This window comes from Mus musculus, chromosome 3 (assembly GCF_000001635.26).
Source record: "Mus musculus strain C57BL/6J chromosome 3, GRCm38.p6 C57BL/6J".
In the NCBI taxonomy this organism is placed as follows: domain Eukaryota; kingdom Metazoa; phylum Chordata; class Mammalia; order Rodentia; family Muridae; genus Mus; species Mus musculus.
Window position 1 is genome coordinate 32,540,483 of NC_000069.6, and position 24,572 is coordinate 32,565,054.

Genomic DNA, 24,572 nt, shown 5'->3' on the forward strand with positions numbered 1-24,572 from the left:
TGAAAATAGGGGTAAATGTGCACATGAGCCGTGGCTGGAGGAGACCAGAAGACAGAGTTAAAAGCAGTTGTGAGGCATACTCGTGTGGGTGCTGGGAAGCAAACTTGGGCCTGACCAGAGCAGTACCAACTGTTAGCTGTGGAACCATCTTCCCAGCTCTGTGTCTTATTTTCTTATTTGTTTGTTTGTTTGTGTTGCTGGAGAGCTAACCCAGGGGCCTTGTGTTAGGCAAGTGCTCATTGAGCCAGTGCCCAGCCTTCATGATCAAAAAATCCTGGGCTAAGACTGCTGTGTAGGCTTATAAATCTATCAAAATGTTTATTAAAACAAGCCATATTAATAACAAATAGGAGCTTAGAGAGATGGCTTAAGATCACTGGCTGCCCTTCCAAGGGACCCAGGTTCGATTCCTAGCATCTGCATTGTAGATGATAACATCTGTAATTCTAATTTCAGGGAATAACACCTTCCAAACCTTCGTGAGCACCAAGCATGCAAACTGTGCACCAGAAAAACATGCTGACAAAGTACCCATGCTCATAAAACATAAATTAAAAATCAGATTGACAAAAATTAACACTTGCTACGGACACTTGCTTCAGCCTCATTCAGTACTCACTCTTGAGTACATTTGATAAATAGATGTTTCTCTAAACCCCTGATTTTTTTTGGTGTTTGGATATTTCTACCTATATGTATATGTATCAAAAAGGTGTGGTGCCTGTTGAAGCCAGAAGAGCGTGATGCCGCTGGGATTGGTGTGGGTGGGTATATCCTAGGAAGCAAATCCAGGTCCTCCGGAGGAGCAGCAGCCAGTGTGCTCGCCAGCCTCTGCCTTTTCATTCTTTTTTTTTTTTTAAAGAACTGTTCACATGTAGTCGAGAGCTGGCCTTGAACTAGCTATGTAGCCAAGTATGACCGTTCTACCTCCCAAATGTGTCACCACAGTCTGTGTATGCAGTGCTAGGGACAGAGCATGAGGCCAGGCGCCACTGTACAGACTGAGCCACGTTCCTTCTCAGCTCTCAGAGATGCTCTCAGTAAGAACTGTGCTGGTGTGTGAGCTGTGGCCTTTCCTTAATTTATTTTCTAATTTTGCTTTAAGCCCCTTGTGCTGTTTATTTAACACATGTATGAGTTACATTAAATATGTACATTGGTCTTATAAGTTAATATTCCTGAGACCTTAGCTTGAAAAATAGGATTGGTTTGGGCTTTAAATGATAGGGGTTTCAAGAATGTTTTTGTGAATAGCTGCCTGTCAAGAGACAACAAATAAATAAATAAAAATGTTAAAAAATTCCTTTCTTGAAAGATAGACTTGGTCACAACTATAATCTTAGCACCTCAAGACTAAAGAAGCTGAAGCCTGAGGATAGCCATGAGTTTGGGCCAGTCTGGGCTAGAGTGAAAACTTGACCTCTCTTACTTTAAGAGGATGTTTAAGTTGACTTTAGAAGCATTTCTTCTAAATGAGTTTCCCCTGTTATAACTAAGCAGTACACCCTTATTTTAGAACAACCAAAAAATATCAGTTTTCAAAAGCAGCAGACTCCATCACTCATTCTTGACTGTGAAGAGCACCCATCAGGAGTTCCACTGGGCTCTGTTACTAGTGTCCTATTTGTTTGCTGTCTATGCTCCCAAACCCTACTTGTTTTACAGCTGGTATGAGGAACCTTCCTAAGAAATTTTTTTCCATTTGGTTGTTTTAAAACGCAATGTCTTGGGGGCTAAAGAGATGTCCCAGTGATAAAGAGCGCTCACAGCCATCTGTAACTCCAGTTCCAGGATATCTGATGCCCTTTTCTGGATCTTGAGGGTACCAGGCACACATACAGTGCACTGATATATAAATATGCACATGCAAATACCCCTACACATTAAATAGATATATACACACACACACACACACACATATATATATATATCTCAATGTGACATTTATATGTGTGTATATATATGTATGTATATATGTGTGTATATACATACACATATATACATATACATGTGGAGATATATATATATATATATATATATATATATATATATATATCCCTTATACTTTTCAAGATTGTTCAGGTGGTTTTATTTCAAACCATTTGAAGTTCAACTTTCAGTTTTGCAAAAGTGATTGCTGTTCAGTTGGGCTTACTGCTACACACCTGTAAATCCCAGCACTGAAGACACAGAAATAAAATGGTGAGAACAGGGCCAGCCTGGGCTACAGTTAGCACTAGTTTGGGTTAAAATCAAATAGATGTTGTGCCAAACCGTAGTACTTTTAATTTTTAATTGATCCTTTCTTTCCTTCTCACTTTAGACTGTTAATCAGCTGGCCCATGCCCTCCATATGGATAAAGACTTGAAAGCTGGCTGTCTTGTGCATGTATTTTGGCCCAAAGCAAAATGTGCCCTCTTGAGAGATGACCTGGTTTTAGTAGACAGGTAAATTTACATCTGACTTGTGTTTTCTCTGGGCTCACTAAATAGAATGGTGCTGCTTGTCAACTTCTGTGAGCTAATACTTGACAGGAAGCAGTTTGAGGGAGGAAGGGTTTAGTTCAGCATTGCGGGGAAGGTGTTGCAGAGAGGACAGCAGGAGCAGAAGGAGCAGGAGGAGGAGGAGATGGCGGAGGAGGAGATGGCAGTCTGAGGAGGCAGTCTATCTTGCTACACCTATGCTAGGAAGTGGAGGGGACCCCAGGCCTCTGCTCCTGCTTCCCTCTCATATAGCTAGGGAGTCTAGGAGGATTTCATTTTCTGAAGTTAATGGAGTGCTTTTGGAATTTCTCCATTGCTTTCATTAATACACATTTTTAATGTGGTTTAAATTTATTTATTTGTGGATTGGGGTTGAATGAAGGACCTTTTGCTTGCTATGCAGCTATTATGCCCTGAGCTACAGCCTCAGCTCCTCATGATGTATTTTAAAATCATCTTATCAGTATTTGACAAAGTAGTGTGCATCAATTGAATATTTTCCTTATAGCATTCAAAGGAGTAAACCATTTAAATGTAATGTTCTGTGGAAGCCATTCAGTTTTGATGTTTTTGTTTGTTTATTTGGTGTGGGTTTTTGTTTTTGTTTGTTTTGAGACAGGGTTTCTGTATAGCTTTGCTTGTTGTCCTGAAACTCACTATATACATCAAGCTGGTCTTGAACTCACAGAGATCTGTCTGTCTTTGCTTCCTGAGTGCTGGAATTTTAAAGGTGTGCATCACCATGCCTGGCCTCAGATGTTTTGTTGTTGTTTTTGGTGTTTTGTTTTTTAAGGTATGCTTCCAAATTTCATCTCTAAGCTGATTGGAACAATTTATTGCTATTTGCCTCATCTGTTTTTATCATTTTTTTCCCAGCTTCAGGAATCAAAATGTGAAAGATTGAAATATTAATTTATGTTGCTCATTTTGTCAAAAACATTAAAATTTTCTAGACATCAGCTTGATAACTAAGAAAATTTCTGCCTTTGAGACTTCAAATGATAGAGGTTTTTTTTTATTATTGTGTTTTTATATCTTTAACCCAAATTTTGTTTTTTAACAAGCATTGTATGACACAGTGTTTGCCTCCTTCCCATTAGCCCAGGTACAGATGTCACCACAGAGCTGGATATCTGGATTGATAAGTTTTGCCTTGATGCTGATGTCTTTGTTTTGGTTGCAAACTCGGAATCAACACTGATGAACACGGTAGGATTTACTCTTGCTGTGCTTGGGTGATGTCCACTTTAGTTCTGTGAAGTGAGGGACAGTCAGGTGATGAACTAGGAAGAGACTGAGGCAAGCCTGTGCTTCCCAGAACCAGAGGGCTGCTTCTGGCCTGCTACAGTGTTTACTGCTTTCAGGAGCAATCTGGGGCTTAATGGATTTAGCTTCTAGGAAGTGTTTGTGGGTTTAAGGAGATACGAGTGTGATACTGACACTCACCCTGTGTATGTTTGCCTGGAAGAGCACAGGTACTAAGGTTGTTAAGGTGTTTACTTACCAGTCTTTAAGAAAATCTAAGCCATCCATTCTCCTGCCTCTCTGCCATGCATCAGGTAGAGCTTTTTCTCTTCAAGTTCCCATTCTTTCCCAGCTTGATGCACTGTAGGTTTCAACTTATCTGTGTTTACCCTGAGGAAGGTTCTTTATCCAGAATGACCAGATTCATTCCAAATAAATATCAGAGTTTAGATAGCTAATAGGCAAATGTATTTAATAGTAGTAATGTGCTACTAAAAATTGTTATTTGGGGCTGGCGAGATGGCTCAGCGGTTAAGAGCAGTGACTGCTCTTTCAAAGGTCCTGAGTTCAAATCCCAGCAATCACATGGTGGCTCACAACCACCCGTAATGAGATCTGATGCCCTCTTCTGGTGCATCTGAAGTCAGCTGCAGTGTACCTATGTATAATAATAAATAAATCTTTAGAAAAAAAGAAAAAAATTTTTATTTGCCAAAAGTGTATGAGTGACTGAGCACCATTGTAACTAAGGTGTCACCAGTGAGGCCTGCTTTGTTTTTATGGTCTTACTATTATAAACACCAGGCTTCTGTCGTAATTCTGGTAGTGCTTGTAACCTGGTTCTATGAAAAACTGCCCAAGTGTTTGAGATATTATAGAAGACTGCCACCATTTGGGTGATGGCTAAGTCAAGGCCTTTCATACTGTCTAGGGATGGCTCTGACTAGGCTCTGACTAGGCTCTGACTAGGACTATGTAATGAAGAACAGGCAAACAGATGAAAACATGGAAAGGCTGGAATTGGGAGGGCTGGGTTTTCTGATAGAGAAACCACAGCCCCCTGGATTCTCAGTGTGTTTATTATATATGTGCAATACAGAGGAGGGGTTATGGCATACAGTTGAATAAGGAAATGGGTTATTGTAGGTAGATAAGGGGGCACAGATAGATATAGCTCAACAAGGAGACAGGTTCAGTAGGAACAGTCTCAGTAGGGAAGCAGTCTTCATGTTGTAAATATCTGGAGGGAGAAGCTATGGTGGGCATTTCCGCACACAGTGTCAGCATCCCCACATGGACCATAGAAAGGCCTTGTTGTTTTCCTGAGCCTGGCCTGGAGGAGATTTTCCCATTTTCCTCTGTGTCTGAGGCCTGTGTCAAACAGCACACACTGAGGACTTCACGCCCTCAGCACTCTCCTTTAGCAGACTTCTCAGCCTCATTCTGACTTTGGAACCTCTACTTATGCTGTTCTCATTTGTTTTCTCTCTGCTGTTAGGAATCAAGCTCAGCTGTGCATGTGTGAGACAGGCATTGTCTCTGAGCCACACCCCTGTCCTGTTGATGCTACTTTGTACATGCAGTTTGTCTACTGCTGAACTCTTCCCCTTTCAGAAATCCATAGAAAGCTAAGTGTAGTCACATGTCTGTAATCTCAATACTTGGATATAGAAGATATTCAAGGTCATCTTTGCTACGTAGTGGGCTCAGGGCAGACTTGGGCTGTGTGAGAACCCAAGCCCATCATTATCACCAGTTGCTTCCTTCATGGAACGTTACTTGTTTCAGCTAGCTGTGTTATGTCTTTGCCCTGAGCAGACTGATGCTTACTTCACAGTGTTTATATAATGTACTTCACATGGACTTAGCCAAAAGGCCTAGAGGCCCATAGACTATTTGCTCCGTTACTAGAGTTTGCACAGATACCTTACATTGCTAATTACTAACCTAGCTTTTGTTATTCTTGAGACAGGGTCTCACTATGTAGCTCTGGCTTGTCTGAAGCTAACTGTGTAGAACAGCCTTAAACTCACAGAGAGAGAGCTGCTTGTCTCTACCTTGGACTAGTGGTGTTCCCCTGCCACAACCAGTAACTTAGCTAACCCTTAAAAATGATTTGAAGTAATGTGGAGCACTTGGGGCTATTATCGAACAGTCGCTTTTATGTCTAGACATACAGATTGGTAAGTATTAGTTGAATTTCAAGAGAGCCTGGCAAGAGCAGGAAGCCCTGCTCTTTTATGTTTTGATTTTGGAGGGAAAGGTAAGAGTTCTCACGGGTCTGAGAATCCTTTGTCTTTAATCACTGTGTTTCAAATGGTTCAGTATACATGAATATAGAAATATTGTTTAAAATGTGGTGTTGGTATTTTTCAGGAGAAACATTTTTTCCATAAGGTGAATGAGCGGCTCTCCAAGCCCAACATCTTCATTCTGAATAACCGTTGGGATGCTTCTGCTTCGGAGCCGGAGTACATGGAGGATGTGAGTTTGTCCCCTTTGTTTGAACTGCACTCATGTACAGTGTTGTCTGCGAAAACAGTAGACCTCAGAGAGTGTCTGGAGAAGTGAGTCTCTGACTGTGAAAATAATGTGAATATAGCTGTGTCTCATGATCCACACTCTAGTCCCAGACTCTAGGTGTAAGCAAAAGGATCACGAGTTCAAAACCAACATGAGCTGTGTAATCAGCAGTAGTTTGAGGCTGGCCTGAGCTATACAGGACTGAAAAAATGAAAAGAAAAAAATGAGCTGGTTTTAGAAAACTTATAGGGGTCTGTTATAAGCATCTGAAGTACTAAGCTTCTACTTGTTATAGAACTTGAAACTTCTTCTTCATATGTGGATATTTTGCTTCTGTGTATGCACTGCTTGCATGGTTGATGCCAGGGGAGACTAGTGTAGGACATTGGTGGAACTGGAGTTGTGAGACAGTTGTGAGCTATTGTGTGGCTGCTGGGCATTGGACTCAGGACTTCTGGAAGGGCAGCTGTATTCTTAGTCATCTCTCTAGCCCTATGTTTAACTTTTTATCAAAGTATAAAATATGTAACAGAAACATGCCTACCTGCATCATAAGTGCCTGACTCTGGATTCACAGCAGTTTCACACACCTGCCTTAGAATGCAGGTAGAACAGCTGAGCACACCTGACACCCAGAGCTCCTCATGGCCTTTGACCTCTTTCTGTTTTGGTTTCTTGCTTTGCTTTTGGTATGGAGTCTTTTGTCTCACTGAGGTTTGCCTTTAACCTTTCATCCTCCTGTGTGTCCTCCCTAGTGCTGAGGTCACAGGTATGTGCCACCTGGTTTACCTGCTGCTGGGGATTGAACCTAGGACCTCTTACATACTGAGCCTCTATCTTCCACTCACTTTAGAAAGATCTGGCATTTAAGAGCTGGGTATGGTGGTGCATGCATTTTAATCCCAACACATAGAGTAGTGGTTCTCAACCTTCCTAATCCTGTGACCCTTTTTAATACATTTCTTCATTTTGTGGTGACCCCCAACCATAAAACCATTTTTTGCTACTTCATTAAGTATAATTTTGCTACTGTTATGAATCATAATGTAAATGTCTGATATGCAGGGTATCTGACATGTGACTCCAAAGGGGTCATGACCCAAAGAATGAGAAATACTGCTCTAAGACATAAGGAGGTAGATTTCTGAGTTTAAGGCTTGCCTGGTCAAATAAGTGAGTTTCAGGCTAGCCAAGTCTATGTAGTGAGATTCTATCTCTAAACAAAACAAAACAATATACCCAAAGGCATTTGATATATGTATTAGTCAATTTTTTTTGTTACTATTACAACATAGTTGAGACTCATGGTTTCAGAGGCTCCAGCTGGTGGTAAGAGTGCGAATCACAGAAAGAGCAGCTCAGCACAAGGTGGCCTGGAACAGGGGGCGTGGGAAATGAGCAGGCCTGTCCTTGCTGACTTCCCACTTTCCCTAGAAACACCCTCACAGAACACTAATCTAGTTCTCTGTTTAGTTAATAGTAACTATGTATTTAATTTTCTTTGGTATTTTTCTGATTTTAGTTGTGTGGTTTATAAACATGAAACATCCCCCCCCCCCCCTGCTTGCTTGCCTGTATGTCTGTGTGTGGTCTGTGTGTGGGTGTCAGAAGCCCTGGAACTGGAGTTACAGACAGGTCTGGGCCATCATGTGGTTCCTTTGAATTGATTCCAGGTACCCTGGAGGAGGAGCCAGTGCTCTTAAGTGCTGAGCCCTCAGCCCCTGTTCCATTACTCTTTAAGGAACTGCAGAATTGGGACATCTTGAATAGCTCACTAGCTCAGCCTAAGCTGGCCTTGAACTCTGAGCTGTCCTTTCCTACAGCCTCCTGAGTGCTGTGGTCCTTTGCCTGGGCCACCAGACCCACTTTATTAATGGTGCTGGGAATTGAATCCAGGGGTTTGTGTGTGCCAAGCAAACATCTACTAACTGAACTATGTTGTAGCCCCAGTTTCCATGTTCGTTTGAAAGTTTTTTGTTTGTTTTGTAGTTTTTTTGTTGTTGTTGTTTTTATTTATTTATTTATTTATTTATTTATTTTTGTTTTTTCGAGACAGGGATTCTCTGTGTGGCCCTGGCTGTCCTGGAACTCACTTTGTAGACCAGGCTGGCCTCGAACTCAGAAATCCACCTGCCTCTGCCTCCCGAGTGCTGGGATTAAAGGTGTGCGCCACCACTGCCTGCTTTTTTGTTGTTAAATATTCTTTTTGGTTGTTTTTTGTTTTTGTAATTTTTTTTTTTTTGTATTTTTTTCTGATACTGGAGACTAAATTCAGGGCTTCGTGCATGTAAGGTAAGCACTAAGTAGTTGCATCATCAACCTGGTCTTTCCCCCTCTAACAGGGATTTTTAATATTCCAGGCTAGCTTTGAACTCACTTTTTTTTATTAGATATTTTATTTACATTTCAAATATTATCCCCTTTTCTAGTTTCCCCTCTGAAAACCCCCTACCCCCTATCCTCTTCCCCCCTCCCCCTGCTCCCCAACCCACCCACTCCCACTTACTGGCCCTGGCATTCCCCTACACTAGGGCATAGAACCTTCACAGGACCAAGGGCCTCTCCTCCCATTGATGACCGACTAGGCCATCTTCTGCTACATATGTGGCTAAAGCCGTGAGTCACTCTGTGTGTTTTCTTTGATTGGTGGTTTAGTCCCAGAGAGCTCTGGGGTTACTAGTTAGTTCATATTGTTGTTCCTCCTATGGGGCTGCAGACTCCTTCAGCTCCTTGGGTACTTTCTCTAGCTCCTTCATTGGGGACCCTGTGCTTCAATGGATGACTGTGAGCATCCACTTCTGTATTAGTCAGGCACTGGCAGAGCCTCCCAGGAGACAGCTATATCAATCTCCTGTCAGCAGGCTCTTGTTGGCATCTGTAATAGTGTCTGGGTTTGGTGGTTGTTTATAAGATGGATTCCCAAGTGGGGCAGTTTCTGGATGGTCATGCCTTCAGTCTCTGCTCCAAAGTTTGTCTCTGTAACTCCTTCCTTGGGTATTTTGTTCCCCCTTATAAGAAGGAACGTAGTATCCACATTTTGCTCTTCCTTCTTCTTGAGTTTCATGTGTATTTTGCAAATTGTATCTTGGATATTCTAAGTTTCTGGGCTAATATCCACTTATCAGTGAGTGCATATCATGTGTGTTCTTTTGTGATTGGGTTACCTCACTCAGGATATCTTCCAGATACATCCATTTGCCTACGAATTTCATAAATTCATTGTTTTTAATTTCTGAGTAGTACTCCATTTTGTAAATGTACCACATTTTCTGTATCCATTCCTCTGTTGAGGGACATCTGGGTTCTTTCTAGCTTCTGGCTATTATAAATAAGGTTGCTATGAACATAGTGGAGCATGTGTCCTTATTACAAGTTGGAGCATCTCTGGATATATGCCCAGGAGAGGTATTGCTGGATCTTCTGGTACAACTATGTCCAATTTTCTAAGGAACCGCCAAACTGATTTCCAGAGTGGTTGTACCAGCTTGCAGTTCCACCAGCAATGGAGGAGTGTTCCTCTTTCTCCACATCCTCTCGAGCATCTGCTGTTACCTGAGGTTTTGATCTTGCCATTCTGACTGGTGTGAAGTGGAATCTCAGGGTTGTTTTGATTTGCATTTCCCTGATGATTAAGGATGTTGAACATTTTTTTAGGTGATTCTCAGCTCTTCGGTATTCCTCAGTTGAGAATTCTTTGTTTAGCTCTGTACCCCATTTTTTAATGGGGTTATTTGGTTTTCTGGAGTCCAACTTCTTGAGTTCTTTATAAATATATTGGATATTAGCCCTCGTATTGGATTTAGGATTAGTAAAGATCTTTTCCCAATCTGTTGGTTGCCGTTTTGTCTTATTGACAGTGTCAATGGGATTATTTCAATATTTTTGTATCTGTTGAGGCCTGTTTTGTGACCAATATAATGTCAGTTTTGGAGAAAGTACCATGAGGTGCTGAGAAAAGGGTATATCCTTTTGTTTTAGGATAAAATGTTCTGTAGATATATGTTAAATCCATTTGTTTCATAACTTCTGTTAGTTTCACTGTGTCTCTGTTTAGTTTCTGTTTCCAGGATCTGTCCATTGATGAGGGTGGGGTGTTGAAGTCTCCCACTATTATTGTGTGAGGTACAATGTGTGCTTTGAGCTTTACTAAAGTTTCTTTAATGAATGTGGCTGCCCTTGCATTTGGAGCATATATATTCAGAATTGAGAGTTCTTCGATGAGTATGAAGTGTCTTTCCTTATCTTTTTTTGATAACTTTTGGTTGAAAGTTGATTTTATTCGATATTAGAATGGCTACTCCAGCTTGTTTCTTTGGACCATTTGCTTGGAAAATTGTTTTCCAGGCTTTTACTCTGAGGTAGTGTCTGACTTTGTCACTGAGGTAGGTTTTCTGTATGCAGCAAAATGTTGGGTCCTGTTTATGTAACCAGTCTGTTTAGTCTATGTCTTTTTATTAGGGAATTGAGTCCATTAATATTAAGAGATATTAAAGAAAAGTCGTTGCTTCCTGTTACTTTTTTGTTAGAGTTGGAATTTTGTTCATGTGGCTATCTTCTTTTAGGCTTGTTGAAAGAGTACTTTCTTGCTAGAGCGTAGTTTCCCTCGTTGTGTTGGAGTTTTCCCTTTATTATCCTTTGAGGGGCTGGATTTGTGGAAAGATACTGTGTAAATTTGATTTTGTCATGGAATACCTTGGTTTCTTGGTTTCTCCATGGTAATTGAGAGTTTTGTTGGGTATAGTAGCCTGGGCTGGCATTTGTGTTCTCTTAGGATCTGTATGAAATCTTCTGGTTTTCATAGTCTCTGGGGAGAAGTCAGGTGTAATTCTGATAGGTCTGCCTTTATATGTTACTTGACCTTTTTCCCTTACTGCTTTTAATATTCTTCTATGTTTTGTGCGTTTGGTGTTTTGATTATTATGTGACAGGGTTTCAATTTGGACATAATATTGGTCCAAATTGAAACCATAATTCTGATCCAAATCAGAAAAGATTTGGAGTTTTGTAGGCTTCTTGTATGTTCATTGGCATCTCTTTCTTTAGGTTGGGGAAGTTTTCTTCTATAATTTTGTTGAAGATATTTACTGGCCCTTTAAGTTGGAAATCTTCATTCTTGTCTACTCCTATTATCCATAGATTTGGTCTTTTCATTGTGTCCTGGATGTTTTGGGTTAGTATCTTTTTGCATTTCGCATTTTGACTGTTGTGTCAATGTTTTCTATGGCATCTTCTGCACCTGGGATTCTCTCTTCTATCTCTTATATTTTGTTTGTTATGCTTGCATCTATGGCTCCTGACTTCTTTCCTAGATTTTCTATTTCCAGAGGTGTCTCCCTTTGTGGTTTCTTTATTGTTTCTACTTCCATTTTTAGATCCTGGATGGTTTTGTTCAATTCTTTTACCTGTTTGGATGTGTTCTTCCGTATTTCTTTAAGGGAGTTATTTATGACCTTCTTATAGTCCTCCATCATCGTCATGAGGAATGGCTTTAGATCCATGTCTTGCTTTTCTGGTGTGATGGTGTATCCAGTACTTGCTATGGTGGGAGAGTTTGGTTCTGATGATGCCAAGTAACCTTGGTTTCTGTTGCTTCTGTTCTTATACTTGCCTCCTGACATCTGATTATCTCCAGTGCTCCCTGCCCTTGACATATCTGATTGGAGCCTGTCCTTCCTGTAATCCCAGTTGAGTCAGAACTTCTCAGAGCCCAGGTTTCTTTGTGATCCTGTGATTCTGGGACCCTGTAATGCTGAGATTCTGGGTGTGTCAGAGTTCTTGGCAGTCAAGCTTCCTCTGAGACCCTGAGATCCTGGTGTGACCAAGCTCCTGATATCCTGGGATCCTGGGATTCTGCGATCCTGGGCCTGTTAGACCGCCTGGAAGTGGTACCTCCTCTGGGGACTGTGGGGCTGTCTGCAGAGTTCTCAACTAAGGTAGACCAGCGCTGACCTGAAGGTACTTGAGCCACTGATTGGGTGGGGTTCCTTTGTCTGTGCTCCAGCTGACCCCAGGCACCCCCAGTTTTTTTTTTTTTAAGATTTATTTATTTATTTATTTATTATATGTAAGTATACTGTAGCTGTCCTCAGATACTCCAGGAGAGGGCATCAGATTTTGTTATGGATGGTTGTGAGCCGCCATGTGGTTGCTGGGATTTGAACTCAGGGACCTTTGGAAGAACAGTCGGCGTTCTTAACCACTGAGCCATCTCGCCAGCCTGCGCACCCCCAGTTCTATTGTAGCAGATGTGGTGTTCCACTCACTAGTGATCTGGGGCGTGCTAGGGCACCTGTGGGGTGGAGAGTCCTCTGGAGACTGTGGGACTGCCCACTGAGTTCAGGCCCAAGGTGGCCCAGTGTTGGCGCTGACTGGAAGGGACCTTGAACTCACTTTATAGCCAAAGATAGACCTTGAACTCTTGCTTCTACCCCCCAAGTAGATTAATTGGGATCACAAGCTTTTGACACAATAGTTGGCTTTCTTTCTGTATATTTATGAACATATCTGTGTGAGGTCTGTGTACACTGATATGGGTACCCAAAGAGGCCAGAAGAGGGCACTGGATCCCCTGGAGCTAGAGGCACTGGTGGTTGTGAGCTACTTGATATAGCTGTAAAAGCAATGAGGTTCTTAAATGTTGAGCCATTTCTCTAGTCCCAGTTTTCATGTTCTTAAGAAAAATAGACTAAGTTTTGATCTAAAATGAAGATAATGGCTTTATTTCACATTCTTATTGTAGCACCTACTTCCTGATTTTAAAGATATTAACAGCCCCACTGAAGAAAGTTTGTAAAATAATTATGCATATGCATATTATACCCTTAATATAAAATTCACTTTTCCCATTCAATTAGCTAGGTATTAATACTTGTTTGTGATGTTTTATAATGCTTGGATGTAGTATTTGATGTTCAAAAGGAAGATTATTAAGCAGAGATTTTCTGCTATCAAGGATCAGACTTCATTTATTGACATTTCCCGCATTTAATACATATATGGGAACAATTAATATGTATCACTGTATGAATATTATCACAGCAGTTTATGCAAGAAAGTTTATTTGTGCTTCTGATTCCAGAGGGATAAAGGTCTGTCATGGCTGCAGGCATGGCAGCTGGAGAAGAAGCTGAGGGCTCAGGCATGAAGCAGAGAAAGCAAACTAGGAATGGGGCGAGACCTTGAGTTCTCAAAGCCCACCCCATGACATGTGGTCTGGCAAGGCCAAATCTCCTAAGCCTCTCTGAACAGTGCCACCAACTGCATACCAAGTGTTTAAATTCCCAAGCCTGTAGCAGACATTTCTCATTGGAAGCAGCATAGTCACTATTTACTATATACTGTAGTATAGACCCATGGCTGACCCATGGTTATTATTTTTTATCTTGTGTTTCAGTTGTTAAAATTCCCATGCTTCTTGCAGGTGCGCAGACAGCACATGGAGAGATGTCTTCACTTCTTGGTAGAAGAGCTCAAGGTTGTAAGTCCGTCGGAAGCTCGGAATCGGATCTTTTTTGTTTCAGCCAAGGAAGTTCTCAACTCCAGAAAGCATAAAGCTCAGGGGATGCCAGAAGGTGGTATGTAGTAATGACCATTTCCTTCTTACATGTAAACATAGATTATAGCAGAGCAATAGCGTGTTGAAAATCTTATCTTGTCCCCTGATCACCTGTAGCTTCAGTAACCTATGCTCAACTGTGTGCAGTGTTATTATATGGCAAGTGTTAAGTCATACAGTTATGAGTAGTGTGATGAGCTCTCTCATTGCCCCAGGTAACAGGAGGCTTCTTTTTGTTCCGTCTATTCAAGCAGTGCCTAGCTGTCTTATCAGCCAGCACGTTATTGCACGGCTGTATTGAACAAGAACCCTTAATGTACTGAGGAATGGTCCTAATGGAGAATGTCTACTGATGCAGGCAGTTTAGTCACATCCAGTGCAGGCTACAGAGTACTTCCTTTAGGTGAAATGCTTGACTTAGTAAAGTTTGTTAGATTCTATAATAAGAACAAATCTGTAAAACTACAAAGATACAAAAAGAAACTGGAGCTAATATGTCAGTACACCTTTACCTTCAAAAGATATGGACTCAGTGCATAAGATGAAAAGAACATAAACTTCGTGTGTGTATATAGAAGGTAAACATAGTGTCCCGGTTAGATTTCTGTCAGTTTGGCACAAGCTGATTTGGGAAGAGGAAACTTCAATTGAAGCAATGCCTCTATCAGATTGACATGTGAACACGTCTCTGGTACATTTTCTTGACTAGTGATTGATGTGGGTTGTGCCATCCCTGCGCAGGTGGGTGGACCTGGGTAGTACAAGAAAGCCAGTTGAGCAAGCTGTGGAGAGCCAGACAACAGCTGTCTTCTATGGCATCTGCTTTGATTCCTGCCTTGAGTTCCTGCCCTAACTAAACTTTATGATGGCATGTGATTGGAACAAGTAAGCTAGATTTATCCCCCATGCTATTGGGTTTGATTATGGTGTTTTGTCACAGCAATAGAAGACAACCAGACTAATACACATAGTATAATACACGGTTTATATTCTGCCATTTCCAGTAGCCATAAGGAATTTTGGAACATCTGTGTCATGGGTAAAGGAAATCTGTTATACTAGATTAAAAAAATCTTTCCCAAAGGCAGGGATGATCACTCAAGGTAGCATGGGCTGCATAGTGAGATCTTGTCTCACAAAAGCGAACCAAGGTAAAATCTGACTTTTTTCCCCCTGTGTTACAGGTGGGGCACTTGCAGAAGGATTTCAAGCAAGATTACAGGAGTTTCAAAATTTTGAACAAACTTTTGAGGTAGGAATTTAATTACCACTGGCTTATAAATGGCATGGGTCAGAGTACTATAATCTTCATTGTCTGCCTTTGTCAATAACCTCTGCTGTTATTAAGTGTAGTCCTGACAACAGCAAGTGAAACAAGAAAGATTTGAAGAAAAGAAGCCCCTGCAGAAAGGACAACCTGTAAGAATTGGGAAAGCTGTGTTTTGCTTTTATGTTTATAAACGAGAAAGCGGTCTAGTATTGCATGATTTGTGCAATGAATGGTATTCCTTGTATTCATACATGTGAAGCAAGAGCAAACAGTAATTGCTGTTGGAACAGATGATGGTTGTCCATCAGTAGCTCTGCAGGCCTTTAATCCCAGCAAAAGCAGGCATCTCTTGAGTTCAAGGCCAGCCTGGTCTTGTTCCAGGACAACTAGGGCTACACAGAGAAACCCTGACTCCGGGAGGTGGGGGGCAAAGTGAGGCCTGTTCACTGTCTCTATGAAGAGCGTTGTACCAAAGAAGAAAGAACATTGAGAACACCCTTTGACAAGATTGTCTCGTATTTCTACACTGTGCTGCCACTTGCTAATTCTCATTTTGTGCCACATGTTTTGCACAAGTGTATGAATATAAAAGTAATTCTGGTGCGGCTCTGGTGCTTCAGGAGTTTAGTAGGAAAGCACCATAGTGTGGAAGGGGCTGATGTATGTGCAGCTCTGAGCAGAAAGGGAGTCATGGGTTTTCTATGACTGCTAAAACCACGTGCAAAAGCAAACTGGAAAGACGTCTCATTTTACAGCTCTCAGATCCGACTCTATCACTGACAGAAGTCAGGGCAGGAACTCAAACTAGGAACCTGGAGGAGGCAGGGGCTGAAGCAGAGACCACAGAGAAGCTCTGCTTACTGGCTTGCTCCCCATGGCTTGCTCAGTTTGCTTTGTTTGTTTATATTTCATTTTTCTGAGACAGGGTTTCTGTGCAGCCCTGGCTGTTCTGGATCTCACTTTGTAGACCAGGCTGCTCTTAAACACAGATCCACTGCCTCTGCCTACTGGGTGCTGGGATTAAAGGTGTGAACCAAGTCCTAGCCTCTCTTCCCCTTTTGCTGAAAAATTGTGAACCTGACCTTATCAGTTACTTCATCAGTGTGGGATAGAGAGTTATTCCAGCCGTCCCCTGCAAGTACGTGTTGCTTTCTTTTAGCAGACAGTCAAAGGCTGTGCTGCTCTACAGCAGTGCTCATGGTACACATCTTGATTCCCTAAAGTGTCTTCTGCAAGAGATGGGACTGAAAAGCACAGATCTTGTGTTGTAGAGCACTGGGTCCCAAACCTAGCTGATGAGCAGAATTTGGGGCAGGGCGCCTTGAAAAACACAGGCTCCTGATCTTCCCACAGAAGACGTTCTGATTGACCTGAGGTTGACCCAAGGGTCTATGTGTATGTATGTGTATATATGCAAAGCTCTCAAAGTGTGATGCACAGTTTGATTTAGGAATATCCATAAATCTGTACATGTGCACACACACACACAATTTGTAGTGCTGTGCTAGGCAGTGGTTCTAACGCTGAGCTCCACCCCCAGTGTAAAAGGTTGTTTTATTAGTATTGACCTCCCTCCCTCCCTCCCTCTTTGCCTCTCCTTCTCTCCCTCCCTCCCTCCATTTCCCTCCCCCCCCCCCCCCGTGTGTATGTATGTATGTGTGTGTTGAGTATCTGTGAGTGCAGGTATATGTGTCAATCAGAGGACAACTTTCCAGAATTTGTTTTTTATTTCCACTGTAGGTTTACAGGGTTATTAGGCTTGTAAGTCAAGCGCTTTTACCTGCTAAGCCATCTTGATAGACTTTGTTGTTGTTGTTGTTGTTGTTGCTGCTGTTGCTTTCTTGAGATTGAGTGTTGTTATATAGCTCAGGCTGTTCTAGAACTCTTGCTAATAAGTAGGGTAGACTGCCCTCTAACTCAGAGTTCTCAATGACTACCAAGTGCTGAGATTATAGGTGTGTGCCACCATGCCTAGACCTAAAGTATTCCGCCATCTTTCAATAATTTTTTTAAGATTTATTTTTAATCGGTGGTATGTTATTACAGGTTTCCAAAGTGGATAGAGGTGTGAGACCTCCCTGAAGCTGAAGTTATGGGCGGGCGGGCAGGCGGGCCGGCGGGCCCTTCTGAGCCATCTGATATGTGTGCTGGGAATCCCATCTGGATCCTGTGCAGAGCAGTGTGTGCTCTTAGCTGCCAAAGCTAGCCCCATTTCTACATCACCATAATTAGTTTGATCTTTGCCATGGGATTAATTTGATTCAGTAGCTCAGTATTTTTAACATACCGACTATTGAGTTAAACAAGGCTTGAAAGCCAACTGGAGTAAAGGATTTACTCCTTTTAAATGTGCACGTGAGTGGTCTTGCTACGAGGACATACTCTTTGCACAGGCATGTCACCATCGCCTAGTCTTCATGGGGTTTGGTGTGTGAGGAAGTGTTCCCCCACTACCACCTTTCCCTTCCCCCTTCCCCCTTCCCCCTTCCCCCTTCCCCCTTCCCCCTTCCCCCTTCCCCCTTCCCCCTTCCCCCTTCATTTCCTTTTGAGACAGGGTTTCCTCTGTAGCCCTGGTTGGCCTTGAATATCCCCCTTTTTAAAACAAGTTTTGATGTTTTGTTTTTTATTTTGGGTCAAGGTCTCTATGTTAAGCTGGCCTTGAACTCCTGAGTGTGAATAATCCTGCCACCATAGCCTTCAAAGTACTAGAGGCACAGGTGTGACTCTGAGCCTGGTGTTTGGTAGTGGGATCCTAGAGATCTGACCTTTAATATACAAGAAGAAAGCTAAGTTCATAGCTACAGTCTGAGCTACTGGGGCGGCTAAGCCAGAAGACTGATTGAACCCAGAGTTTCAGGGACATCCTGGACAATTTAGTGAGAAACAGCGAGACTGTTTCTTTAAACAAACAAGTTGTGTGTGTGCATATATGTATAAAAATAGTGCATATCTACACTATTTTATGGTGCATCTAGATAAGAGTTAAGTTTATCCTCTCTCTTACACTTTTAAAACGTACTAAAATAGTATTCTTGAATGCTTGTAATTGTATTAATAAACTGACTTCTTTAGATGTTAATAAGGAATCAGAAAACTAATTGATCTGTGCTTTTTATTTGGTTCTCAGTTTTTAAATTTGAAAGTCTATAGGATATTCTAACAAGATAGAATTGAGAAGTTGGTCAGTGTTTTTTAACCTCTTACAAAATGACAGAGTTCTTGATAAAGTAACTGCAGAGTGTGCACTTGCACACTCGTAGGGAGAACGTGTGCATTCAGGAGCGTTAGGGCTTCCTCTGGATTGTACTTGCTGACCTGAGGCAGCGCCTCCTGGGCCTGGCAGCTCAGCTGCAGGCCTCTTCACTCCGTCTAGTCCAGCTCTAACACTGTGCTGTCTTCTGTGCGCTGGGTCTTCATTGCTGACATCTAGATCTGCTTCATCGAGGAACATTTCTGTTCATTTTTTTTCTCTTAAAATTACTTTTATGCTTTTGTTATAATTTTGTGAAAATTGGTTTGGCACATTTACAGGCAGTCACTTAAAGGAAAATCAAAGCTGAGTTTAATCATTTAAAAATCAGTAGCTTCTAAGCGAGTCGCTTACAGTTGGGTAGTGGTTAGAGGCTCTAATGAAGGATGTGTCCAGAGAGTCCTTGCTTTAGACTCACAGAACAGGCCCAGGACCACTTGGTTGTCAGAGGAAGTTTAGTGAGAGTGAGGGATGCTTAGGGGAGATTCCTGAGGAAATGCACAGCTAGCTGAACCAGGGAACACTTGGGCCTTCGTTACAAGCTGTGAACTAAAGGACTAAAGGAATCTCATGTCCTTGGCCTAAAGAAAGCAGGTGCTCTGTTTTCTTCACATGTTGAAGAAAGAGCTACACAGCACAAGATGATAGGCTTCCTCTGAGTGACATACAGGTAGTTTTTAGAGATGGACGACTTAGTATGTGTTGTGACTAGTACATCCAGTGAACATGGAGCGCACAGGTGAGTTCAGGGTGAGCTCAGAACGAGAGCGTTGAGTAAATAACTCTTAAAGAAGCTTGAAAGCTGCTTATCTCACAGAGGAACAGTAGTGCGCTTCGAGAAGTAATTACCACAAATTGTCTTAGCTAAGTATGTACATATACATATTTAGAATACATATATATGCATATGTATTAAGTATATATATTAAAAAAGATGGATTCATAGCACTAGAGGATTTTATGACCCAAATTAAAAAAAAAATGCTGTAGAAGTAAGAACATTTCTGGGCTGGAGAGATGGCTCAGTGGTTAAGAGCACAGATTGCTCTTCTAGAGGTTCTGAGTTCGAATCCCAGCAACCACATGGTGGCTTACAACCATTTGTAATGGGATCTGATGCCCTCTTCTGGTGTGTCTGAAGACAACTACACTATACTCTTATACTTCAAATAAATAATTCCTAAAAAAACACCAAAAACAAAAACATTTCTTCTAAGAGAGTTGTACTTGCTGCTGCCATGTGGGATAGTATTTCTTGCATTTTTCAAAGACCATATAGTCTTTTTTTCTAAGTAGAGTTTTCAAAGGTTATATCAGTGCAGAATTTTGCTTTCTTGGAGATAAAAATTAAGTGAGGCTTTTCGTAACAATTTTGTTAACTTTTTGATGATGAAAATTTTAAAAATTGTCTGACATATTACACATATTAAAAATTGAGGTCTGGCAAAATGGCTCAGTGGTTAAGAGCATTGGCTGCTCTTCCAGAGGTCCTGAGTTCAATTCCCAGCAACCACATGGTGGCTCACAACCATCTATAATGATATCTGATACCCTCTTCTAATGTGTCTGAAGACAGCTACAGTGTACTCATATACATAAAATAAATAATTCTTCAAAAAAAGGAAACAAAATTTTATGAATCAAATGTGTCTATGAATATGTGTGGTATGTGTGATACATTCTGACATATTCTACTTTAAAAGAAACAAAATGCAGTGCTGGATAGAGAGACACATGCCTGACATTTAATTTTAGGGCCAGCCTGAGTTACAGAGTTATAGGAGCCTGGAATATATAAAAATCTGTATTTAAAAACACACACAAAGAACCAGAAATAGTGATTCTTGCCTATAATCATAGCACTTGGGAAGCCAAGGCAGGAGGATTGCTGTGAGTTGGAGGCCAACATGGGCTACACAGTGAAACAATCTTCAAAACACCAATACACACACATACACACACAACACACACCCTAGAACAAAACAGACAAGAAGAAGAAGGTAGCGAGGGTCCTCCTGTCAGGAGACACTGACTGATTTAATTACAGCAGCTACATTGAAGGTGAGACAGTCATGCTGAGTGTCCTTCAGGCCTGTGCACTGTGCTACAGTCGCATGGTCTCTGAGATAGCTGCATGTGGTTCTCTCTGTCTATATTTTAAAATACTTAAGTGGTTAACAGTAATTTGAACTGCTCATGTAGTAGTCCTTAGGTACTCTGTTCAGTAACCTTAGGTATGTTGTCATGTTATTTAAGTCACTTAAAAGGATTCTAAAATACCACAAAGAATTCTAAAACTCAGATTTTATTTGATTATATATTGCAAGCAAACAGTTAAAACAAGATGAACAGACTACAAATCAGATGGATAATTCTCTGACCCTGAGAAGAGTGCCATTTGTTTGTTTGTTTATATATTTCATTTATTATTTGTTGTGTAGTCACCCCACAGCACATTACTGTGTGAAGATGCACAAACTATAAACTTGCTGCTTAGCGCTTCCTTTGTAGTTTTAAGTTGTGTTTCATCATTTGATTTGTTTTGTCTCTCCTTTGGGTTTTGGTTTAAGTTAAATCAGCAAGTTTTTGTGTTTGAATTCCTGAAAGTGTTGGGATGGAATTGCAGTAATGTGTTATGGCTTGGGCCCCTCGCAGGAGTGTATCTCGCAGTCAGCAGTGAAAACAAAGTTTGAACAGCACACTATCAGAGCTAAACAGATACTAGACACTGTGAAAAACATACTGGACTCAGTAAACGTGGCAGCAGCAGAGAAGAGGTAGGCACCCTTTCTTATGACCCCAGTTCCTGTCATTGCGTCAGTCTTCAGGGCTGAGGCTTGCAGTGCTACAGGGGTGCTTTAGCACCAAGACCGGTTTTGTGATTTTACTTGTGCCTGCTTGTGTGTTTTTTAATGAACATTGGAAGATGGTGTGACCTTCCCTGGATGGCTGTGTATGAATTATGACTTTAAAGTGTGAGTAGCTTTTGAGTGTCTTCATGGCAGAGGAAGATGGCCTTCAAGAAGAATCACGTGAAGAATCCCCAACCAGGTGATGCTCCGTTTACATTCAGAGCTTAGAGCCTTCTGTAAACATGGAAATAGGATGTGAAGGCACTGAACCATCACACCCTTCCTGACATGGGACTTGCCTATAATCCAACCCTGCTGAGGCTGAGGTGGGACGTGTTTGGCCATTTTAGGCTACATGTCTTTTTTTTTTTTTTTGTATAAAACTTGACATACTTGGAAACAAAGACCAAAATGTTGTTAGATAGTATGACAAATGAATTGCTGTCAGGCCTCATGGAACTGTAGCTAGCTTAATCAATTCAAAGAAGTATAGAAAACATCAACGATGAAGTCAACATAGGGTAAAACTGAAGAATGTTTGTGAGATAGAGTCTAGCCTAAAACTTCTGGCACTTGTCATGCCTCAGCCTCCCAAACACAGGATTACAAGCTTCACCCACCAAGCCTTGCTAAAACTGCTTGGTTGTTTGCAAGCTCTCCACCACTGGCCTTAAAATTGAAGTTTTGAAAGTGTTGTATTTTTGCTGAGAATACCTCCCACCCTTATGTAGTCTACTCAACTTACTTCGTCTTTTATAACATGCATCATCGAACCAAATAGAGCACAAAGATAAGATTCACGGACAATGCCTGAAAGCAAGTGCTGTTTAGTTTTCTTGAAAAGCTCTGGGGTTCTAGTTTTCCTGTCGTGCAGGGGTCCACAGACCTCCCACAGGGAGTCAGACAGTGGATATGGTAGGCTTTGTGGGCCACACCATCTCTTTTGTGCTCACTCGTGTGTAGACTGTATAGGTAACAGAGAGAGCCTTGGCTTCCCACTGTTCTGTTTGCTCCACTTGCTTACCAGCTGAGCTGTTGGTGAGTCCCTGTCTTAATTGTTCTGTGTGGAGAGTCAGAAGCCTTGTGGGGTTTGTTTCTCGTCGTTTTTGTTTCTTGTTTGTCTTTGTAGGATGCAGGTAATTCTGGAGAGTCAAGGTCGCTTATGTTGAGCCATCTACTTGAAGGACTTAAATGCAATTGCAGTCCTCAGACTTTAATACAAGATTTCTGGGGTGTGTGTGTGTGTGATGCTAATAATGGTTCCAAATATAAATGAATGACCTTGCTTAATTAATTGCTTTAGGACTTTTAACATGCCCCAAGTATTGATTGCTCTTCATAATAAAATAGGGTTTATTCAATGGAAGAGAGGGAAGACCAAATCGATAGACTGGACTTTATCCGAAACCAGATGAACCTTTTAACACTGGATGTTAAGAAGAAGATCAAGGAGGTCACGGAGGAGGTGGCAAACAAGGTAAGAGCACTGTCACTGTTGCCATATCTGAAAGTTGCAGTGTGTTAGCACTACAGTGCTGTCTGTCTCTCACCTCAGCTGAATCCGTGTCCCCTGGCCTTGTATTCTGAGTACTGGTAATTCTTTAAAATCTTTATCTTGTCTGCTTATTTGAGGTGGCTGGTTATGAATTACTTTAATGTTTAACTCTGAGTTTTTTGTTTTTTTTTGTTTGTTTGTTTTTTTAATGTTTTCAGGTTTCTTGTGCAATGACAGATGAAATTTGTCGACTATCTGTTTTGGTTGATGAGTTTTGTTCTGAGTTTCATCCTACCCCCAGTGTACTGAAAGTGTATAAGAGTGTAAGTTAAAGTTGGTGAGCATTCTTTTGAGGCTGCTTTCTTGCTCTGTTCTCTATTGGTGTATTTAGTGAACTTGGCCCTTTCAGTGCATTCTTGGCAGTCAGTATACAGATGAAGACAGCTCCCGTGCTCTGGTAATACGTGCACACTGTCTGACATGTGACATTGAGAGGGACTGGGGTGGGGCTCAGTGGTCAAGCATGCGCTTAGCTAGTGTGAAGCACCCACCCGAAAGATCATCTGGACAGGCTTTAAAATCTACCTACTTTCTATGGAGATAAATAACATGCACGTTTATAATCATTGTTGACAGGAGTTAAATAAGCACATAGAAGATGGCATGGGAAGAAATTTGGCTGATCGGTGTACCAATGAAGTCAATGCCTCCATTCTTCAATCTCAGCAAGAAATCATCGGTAATATTCACATCTCCAGGGTCATGTGTAGCCTGCCCCTCCCCCATTTTCTCTCTCCTCCCTCTTCCCCTCTCTTCCCACTTCTCTAATAAAGGGTTATTTTAATTTGGGTGCATTGTTTGGAAGGCAAGACATTACATAATACATTGCGTTAAAAATAAATATAATCTTTTTTTCCAGAAAACTTGAAGCCACTACTTCCAGCTGGTATACAGAATAAACTTCATACATTAATCCCTTGCAAAAAGTTTGACCTCAGCTATGATCTCAATTGCCACAAGCTGTGTTCGGATTTTCAAGAGGACATTGTGTTTCGGTTTTCCCTGGGCTGGTCTTCCCTTGTACATCGATTCCTGGGTTCCACAAATGCACAGAGGGTGCTGCTCGGGCTGTCAGAGCCCATCTTTCAGGTACGTACCTTGATTCTGCCAGTTAGAACTCTTGGGTTGTTTATGCAGATTCCTCTTATAAAGCTGGATTACTTGAATCTGCCTATTTATTTGTGTATGTCTGTCTCATAAAGCCGCCCATAAACACATGCCTGCATGTTCCTGTGCATGGAGGTTCCACGTGAAGGGCAGAGGACATGTAGGAGTCAGTTTTCTGCTTCTGCCTGTGGCTTCTGGGGCTTGAACTCAGGTCATTGGACTTAACAGGAAGTGCCTTTATCCTCTGTGCCATCTTTATGACCCAGGAAACTTGTATTTTCTTAAAAAATAAATTAGAATAAGCTTTAAATTTTGTTAATTTTTGAGGAAACTTATGGAGTATAAAACCACCCCAGCCGCCAGAGAGATGATTCAGCAGTTAGAGGCACTTCTTGCTCTTGCAGAGATCCTGAGTCACTTCTCAGCGTCCACCTTGGGTGTCTTAGTACCACATGTAACTCCCCCTCCAGAGAATCTAACAAGATCTTCTCCCCTCCATAAGTACCTGCACGTACATGTCCCACACTTACACAGTTATGTATACATGCATATTAATACTAATTATAACAGTAGTCATTATCACAATCGAGTCGTAAAACATTTCTGTTGGGGCTGGAGAAATGGCTCAGTGGTTGATTTGGAGATCATACTGTTTCTGCAGAGCCCGCGTTTGGTTTCTAGCATCCACATTGGGTGCTTCACAACTGTCTGTAACACTAGCTTCCTGGCAT

The 24,572-nt window shown here is 41.5% G+C and overlaps 1 protein-coding gene across 2 annotated transcripts in view; it reads left to right on the plus strand.

The window, feature by feature from the left end:
- Window positions 1–24,572, plus strand: part of Mfn1 (mitofusin 1) — a 49,783-nt gene that overhangs the window by 11,040 nt on the left and 14,171 nt on the right. Inside the window, exons 5-14 of one of the 2 annotated variants that reach the window (XR_001783736.2) lie at window positions 2,324–2,448; window positions 3,585–3,693; window positions 6,106–6,213; window positions 13,673–13,826; window positions 14,992–15,059; window positions 20,983–21,104; window positions 22,530–22,656; window positions 22,893–23,011; window positions 23,311–23,413; window positions 23,594–23,823. Coding sequence is in view for 1 of the 2 variants with exons in the window: in NM_024200.4 (NP_077162.2) it covers window positions 2,324–2,448; window positions 3,585–3,693; window positions 6,106–6,213; window positions 13,673–13,826; window positions 14,992–15,059; window positions 20,983–21,104; window positions 22,530–22,656; window positions 22,893–22,997; window positions 23,311–23,413; window positions 23,594–23,823 (1,251 nt within the window). In the remaining variant the exon portion in view is untranslated. The remainder of the gene's footprint in view (window positions 1–2,323; window positions 2,449–3,584; window positions 3,694–6,105; window positions 6,214–13,672; window positions 13,827–14,991; window positions 15,060–20,982; window positions 21,105–22,529; window positions 22,657–22,892; window positions 23,012–23,310; window positions 23,414–23,593; window positions 23,824–24,572) is intronic. The other variant, NM_024200.4, reaches the window with a different exon arrangement.